Here is a 6,546-nt window from a genome sequence, read left to right as displayed (position 1 = left end):
GCCTGTAGTCCCAGCTACTTGGGAGGCTGAGGCAAGAGAATCGCTTGAACCCAGGAGGCAGAGGCTGCAGTGAGCTAATATCACGCCACTGCACTCCAGCCTGGACGACAGAGTAAGACTGTCTCAAAAAAAAAAAAAAAAAAGGAAAATGATAAAGCCATATTTTAATGCCCCAATTATAAGTAGAATCAGAGTTCTAGAATGGCAAGGACCCTAACTCCTGAGAACCCTGAAATTATACATAAAATTATGTGTGTATAGTATATATTTTTCTCGGAGAAGGTCTATGATTTTAGGTACTCCAAAGGGTTGATAGCCCAAAAAAGTTAAGAGAGGAACTCTTTTTTTTTTCCCCCAAGACAGAGTTTCACTCTTCTCACCCAGGCGGGAATGCAGTGGCACCATCTTGGCTCACTGTAACCTCCACCTCCCGGATTCAGGCAATTCTCCTGCCTCGGCCTCCTGAGTAGCTGGGATTATAGGTACCGCCACCATGCCTAGCTAATTTTTGTATTTTTAGTAGAGATGGGGTTTCACCACGTTGGTCAGGCTGGTCTCGAACTCCTGACCTCAGGTGATCCACCCGCCTCGGTCTCTCAAAGTACTGGGATTACAGGCATGAGCCACCATACCTGGCCTTGAACTCTTGTCATTTTATATACATTGAAAATGAGACCTACAGAGTGAAACTGCTTGTCCAAGTTCTCACAACTCATTTTTGCTGCTGGAGTCTTAGGCCTCTTGGTCTACATTATTGTTTCCATTATAGATACCTACATTTCTGAGTGCAGAAACCTGATGTGAAATATAATATTCATGAAATGTGCAACTACTTTAAGAATAGACTCATATGTATATGGAAACTTGATTTATGACAGATTGCATTACAAATTAGAGGGTGAAGAACGGACTTTCAACAAATGGTTAAACATATGGAAAAATAAAATAAAATTAGATCCCTACCCACATTATACATAAAACAAATTCCAGGTGAAAAGCAAAATTTAAAAATGTTAAAATATATGAGGGAATAGGAAAGGATTTCTTAAATAAGACCTAAAGCATCACAAACTATATATATATATATATGTTTTTTTTTTTTTTTTTTGGAGACAGAGTTTCACTCTTATTGCCCAGGCTGGAGTGCAGTGGCGCAATCTCAGCTCACTGTAACCTCTGCTTCCCCGGTTCAAGCAATTCTCCTGCCTTAGCCTCCTGAGTAGCTGGGATTACAGGTGCCCTCCACCATGCCCGGCTAATTTTTGTATATTTAGGAGAGATGGGGTTTCACCATGTTGGCCAGGCTGTTCTCGAACTCCTGACCTCAAGTGATCCGCCTGCCTTGGCCTCCCAAAGTGCTGGGATTACAGGCGTAAGCCACCGTGTCCGGCCTCAAACTAATTTTTTTTAAGTGAAAAAAATGGACTATTTTAAAGTGAAAATGTCTGAACAGTGAAAGACTCCCAAAAGGAGAGAAAAGACAAGCCACAGGCTAAGGCAAAAATATCTGCAATGCAAATAACCACCAAAGTCTATATAAGCATATGCAAAGACTTCAAATCAATGAGGAAGAGACACTCTGATTTTAAAAATGGGTAAGAGATAGGAACTAGCAATTCACAGAAGAAGAAATATAAATGGTCAATAATTATTATATATTAAATTAATATAGAGATATAATTTTATATAGATCATATTTAAGCCAAATTATGAAGTCAGGCAATTTCAAGTATTACAGAAGATGTCGGACAATAGAAACTCTAACTGCTGGTGGAAACAGAAATTGGTATAACTTTTTTAGAGAATAATTTGGAAATATTTAGTGAAGTTGAAGACACAGGTTCTCTGTGATTTAGCAGTTCCATTCTAGGCATGGAACTCAGAGAACCAAATCACTGTAATAGTGAAAAATCAGCAACTTAAATGCCCATCAATAAGAGGGAGGATATAAAATGATTCAACATAAATATAACAAAATGTCAGGATTTGACAGAACTGGGTATGAATAAACAAGTGATAATATCTTCTTTTAAAAAATTGGTTTAAAGTGGAAAGCTTTATAAATTTGTGTGTCATCCTTGCATGGGGCCATGCTAATCTTCTCTTTATCATTCCAATTTTAATATATGTACTGCCAAAGCAAGAAAAATATCATTATTATTAATAGCTAACATTTATTACTATGTACCGGGGATAAGTGTATTTCATATAAAGTAGGTACTATTTTTATCCCTATTTTGTAGGAAACTGAGATATCAGAAAGATGAAGTAACTTCCTAAGATCACACAGGTAGAGAAGTGGGACGGTTTGACTCCAGAGACCCATTCTTTTTTTTTTTTTAATTTAATTTCTTTTTTCATAGAGACAGAGTCTCACCACGTTGCCTAGGCTGGTCTCAAACTCCCGAGCTCAAGCAACCCGCCCGCCTCAGCCTCCCAAAGTGGTGGGATTACAGGTGTGAGCCACTGTGCCTGGCCCAGAGCCCCATTTTTAACAGCTATATTGTGTAGGTAATGCTATTCTCTATACTATTTTTTATGCTTGAAACATTTCATGATAATTGTGAAACGTAAATAAAGTTTCTGTCATTATTAGTTACCAATGATAAACTATACAAAAAATAAGACCTCTTCCAGTTCTAACAGTCTATGATTCTATGAAGTCTAAACAGGAAAATTCATAAATTTAATGGGTCTTCTCTACCACTCACAATTTGCCAACCCTAAGATATATGTCTAGAGAACATGAATAATTATATAGACCTTTGGGATTTGTTTTTGTTTGTGTTTTAAGAAATGGGGTCTTACTCCATCATCTAGGCTGGAGTGCAGTGGCACAATCATGGCTCACCTGCAGCCTTGAACTACTGGGCTCAAATGATCCTCCTGCCTTGCCCTTCCAAAGTGCTGGGATTACAAGCATGAGTAACTGTGCCTGACCTGCACCTTTGTTTTTATATCTAGATATCCAGGTACAGATGCACACATATTGACTTAAACATTTCATATATATCCACTGTACATGTGGGGTTACTATTTACCTGGTGCTTCTCAGATTCCTGCATTCCCCACTGAACACAATCCTGTGGTATGCAAGTGTGATATAAACATCTATTTTGTTATTAAAATTACGAGAGAGTCTTACTCACCTATAGCAATAGTCTTAATATCAGTAAGATAAGCCAATTTCTTACTATCTTCTGTTCCTCGCTGACACCTCTCATTAATACGAACACTGAAACATGAAGGGCGAGGTAAGGCAAAATGGGCTGAGGTAGTTGGGATGTTTATTAAAGGCTCTGAAGTACCATATGGGATGAAGCTTTTATTTATTTATTTATTTAGAGACAGGGTCTCACTCTGGTTGCCAAAGCTGTAGTGTGGTGGTGTGATCACGGCTCACTACAACTTCAACTTCCTAAGCTCCAGGTGATTCTCCCACCTCAGACTCCCGAGTAACTGGGACTACAGGGGTGTGCCACCATGCCTGGATAATTTTTGGTATGTTTAGTAGAGAGGGGGTTTCGTGTTGGTTAGGCTGGTCTCAAACTCCTGAGCTCAAGCAACCCGCCCGCCTCAGCCTCCCAAAGTGGTGGGATTACAGGTGTGAGCCACTGTGCCTGGCCCAGAGCCCCATTTTTAACAGCTATATTGTGTAGGTAATGCTATTCTCTATACTATTTTTTATGCTTGAAACATTTCATGATAATTGTGAAACGTAAATAAAGTTTCTGTCATTATTAGTTACCAATGATAAACTATACAAAAAATAAGACCTCTTCCAGTTCTAACAGTCTATGATTCTATGAAGTCTAAACAGGAAAATTCATAAATTTAATGGGTCTTCTCTACCACTCACAATTTGCCAACCCTAAGATATATGTCTAGAGAACATGAATAATTATATAGACCTTTGGGATTTGTTTTTGTTTGTGTTTTAAGAAATGGGGTCTTACTCCATCATCTAGGCTGGAGTGCAGTGGCACAATCATGGCTCACTGCAGCCTTGAACTACTGGGCTCAAATGATCCTCCTGCCTTGCCCTTCCAAAGTGCTGGGATTACAAGCATGAGTAACTGTGCCTGACCTGCACCTTTGTTTTTATATCTAGATATCCAGGTACAGATGCACACATATTGACTTAAACATTTCATATATATCCACTGTACATGTGGGGTTACTATTTACCTGGTGCTTCTCAGATTCCTGCATTCCCCACTGAACACAATCCTGTGGTATGCAACTATGATATAAACATCTATTTTGTTATTAAAATTATGAGAGAGTCTTACTCACCTATAGCAATAGTCTTAATATCAATAAGATAAGCCAATTTCTTATTATCTTCTGTTCCTCGCTGATACCTCTCATTAATACGAACACTGAAACATGAAGGGCGAGGTAAGGCAAAATGGGCTGAGGTAGTTGGGATGTTTATTAAAGGCTCTGAAGTACCATATGGGATGAAGCTTTTATTTATTTATTTATTTAGAGACAGGGTCTCACTCTGGTTGCCAAAGCTGTAGTGCGGTGGTGTGATCACGGCTCACTACAACTTCGACTTCCTAAGCTCCAGGTGATTCTCCCACCTCAGACTCCCGAGTAACTGGGACTACAGGGGTGTGCCACCATGCCTGGATAATTTTTGGTATTTTTAGTAGAGAGGGGGTTTCACCATGTTGCCCAGGCTGGTCTTGAACTCCTTGACTCAAGTAATCTGCTTGCCTCCGCCTCCCAAAGTGCTGGGATTATAGGCGTGAGCCATCATGCCTGGCTGAAGCTTTTAGATTAACTGGAGGACACAGAATTTAGGAGTCCAAAAGGAATTATTTTGGGTTTCAGGGATTTAGAGAATCTTGTGAGGTTACCTGATGAGGTGGGGGTTCATGAATTCAGTGCGTACGGAACCCAAGGTGTCATTATTCCCATATTCCACCAGGGTTAGCTCTCCGGCATTGAAGATCATGCATACCTGGGAAAAATGGAGTTGTTATACGGTGGAAAGGCTACATGAAGAAAAACAGTAGTGGGAGGTCAACTGTCAGTTCAAGGTGACTACCACTTTTCTCCTTGCTCTCTTATCCTGCCAATTTCATCCTCCCGTTTATCTGCTGTTTCCCTATCCCTTGCAACTTGCCATCTTTATGACACAGAAGCTAGAAGGAGGCTTATCGAGATGGTGATAGTGAATCAAGTTCTACTCACATTCTCATTTTCAAAGAAATACTTCTCATTGCCACCAGATCCTTGCCAGGCTATCTGCAATGGGAGAAGACTTAAGAAGCAATGTGGATAAATACCCAAGATAACGCCGAAAGAATGACAGGTTGGGAAGCAGAAAGATCATATTTACATAGGCTTTGGCACTACACAAAAGAGGTGCTATATCAGAATTTGCTCTGGTCCCTGAGAGAAACCAGAGAGATGTTTCTGAGAGATGGCATAAAAACAGTCCAAATATGGTGATTCATACTCTGGGATTATAACCTCCTGGGTCTCCTTCCCTGAAACCAGGTCCCCTACACCAGAATGTTAGAACTTCTCACGGAGAGAAGGGATTTTGGGTCCCCACGAGTATTAAGCCAAGATGCCCCATTCCCCACCTTACCATGAATTTTGGTTCCTACCTCACTAAGCCGATTAGTGTTCAGGTCCCCCAGCAGCAGTGTGTCTGATGTCTGGGCCACCAAGTAACGTTCCTTCCCTAGGATTTTCACCTCTTCCACCTCATAGCCATAGTGTGACTTGAGCACCACTCGGGTTCCTGATGACAGGTTCTTCACAATTACCTTGGTAAAGGACAAGTCTGAGCCCCTTAGGCTTCCCCAGCCCAAAAGAAGGGTGAACAACCATGCCCTTTGCCTACCTCCACAGTGCTAAACAAAGCTAATACCTTGTTTCCTCCCTGGGTCTAGGATATTGTTGATAGTAATGATATCTCACATTTATATGGGGATTTACTATTTATGAAATGCTTTCCTATATTATCTCTTTTGACGCTCACAATTTATATAATTCTGAAAGTTCCACTGGGTAAAACCAATCATTCTATGTTCTCATAGTCTTTGTACAAAAATTATATATCACTGATCACAGTGTACGTATTGATCGGTTGACTGACTGACTGACAGGGTCTCAGTATGTTGCTTAGGCTGGCCTTGAACTCCTGGGTTCAAGCAATCCTCCTGTCTCGGCCTCCTGAGTAGCTGAGACTACAGGCATGTGCCACTGCATCTGGCTAATATTATGTTTTGATATGTCTGTGTCCTCTGTTATAATGATCTCCTTGATCAAGGGACAATGTCTTACAGATAATTATCTGTGTATTCCCAATGCCTAACACTGCTCACACAAAGTAGAGAATGAATAAATGTTTCTGGAAAGAATAGAAGAATGAAGAAACCAACGTATAATAAATGGAAGGACAGAGGTAGAAAAAAGAGAAAAGTGGCCGGGCGCGGTGGCTCAAGCCTGTAATCCCAGCACTTTGGGAGGCTGAGATGGGTGGATCACGAGGTCAGGAGATCGAGACCATCCTGGCTAACA

The 6,546-nt window shown here is 40.6% G+C and overlaps 1 protein-coding gene across 1 annotated transcript in view; it reads right to left on the bottom strand.

Moving 5' to 3' along the window:
* The window catches only part of LOC105521955 (intraflagellar transport protein 172 homolog), a 65,677-nt gene that overhangs the window by 44,349 nt on the left and 14,782 nt on the right, over positions 1 to 6,546 (bottom strand). The window contains exons 7-10 of the mRNA XM_011956330.1: positions 5,628 to 5,789; positions 5,206 to 5,259; positions 4,869 to 4,972; positions 3,150 to 3,235 (exon numbers count right to left, since the gene is read on the bottom strand). Of these exons, the coding sequence (XP_011811720.1) occupies positions 3,150 to 3,235; positions 4,869 to 4,972; positions 5,206 to 5,259; positions 5,628 to 5,789 (406 nt within the window). The remainder of the gene's footprint in view (positions 1 to 3,149; positions 3,236 to 4,868; positions 4,973 to 5,205; positions 5,260 to 5,627; positions 5,790 to 6,546) is intronic.

Source organism: Colobus angolensis, unplaced genomic scaffold (genome assembly GCF_000951035.1).
Source record: "Colobus angolensis palliatus isolate OR3802 unplaced genomic scaffold, Cang.pa_1.0 Scaffold413, whole genome shotgun sequence".
Classification (NCBI taxonomy): domain Eukaryota; kingdom Metazoa; phylum Chordata; class Mammalia; order Primates; family Cercopithecidae; genus Colobus; species Colobus angolensis.
The sequence above is the reverse complement of the archived record's forward strand: the minus strand, read 5'-3'. Positions and strand labels throughout refer to the sequence as shown.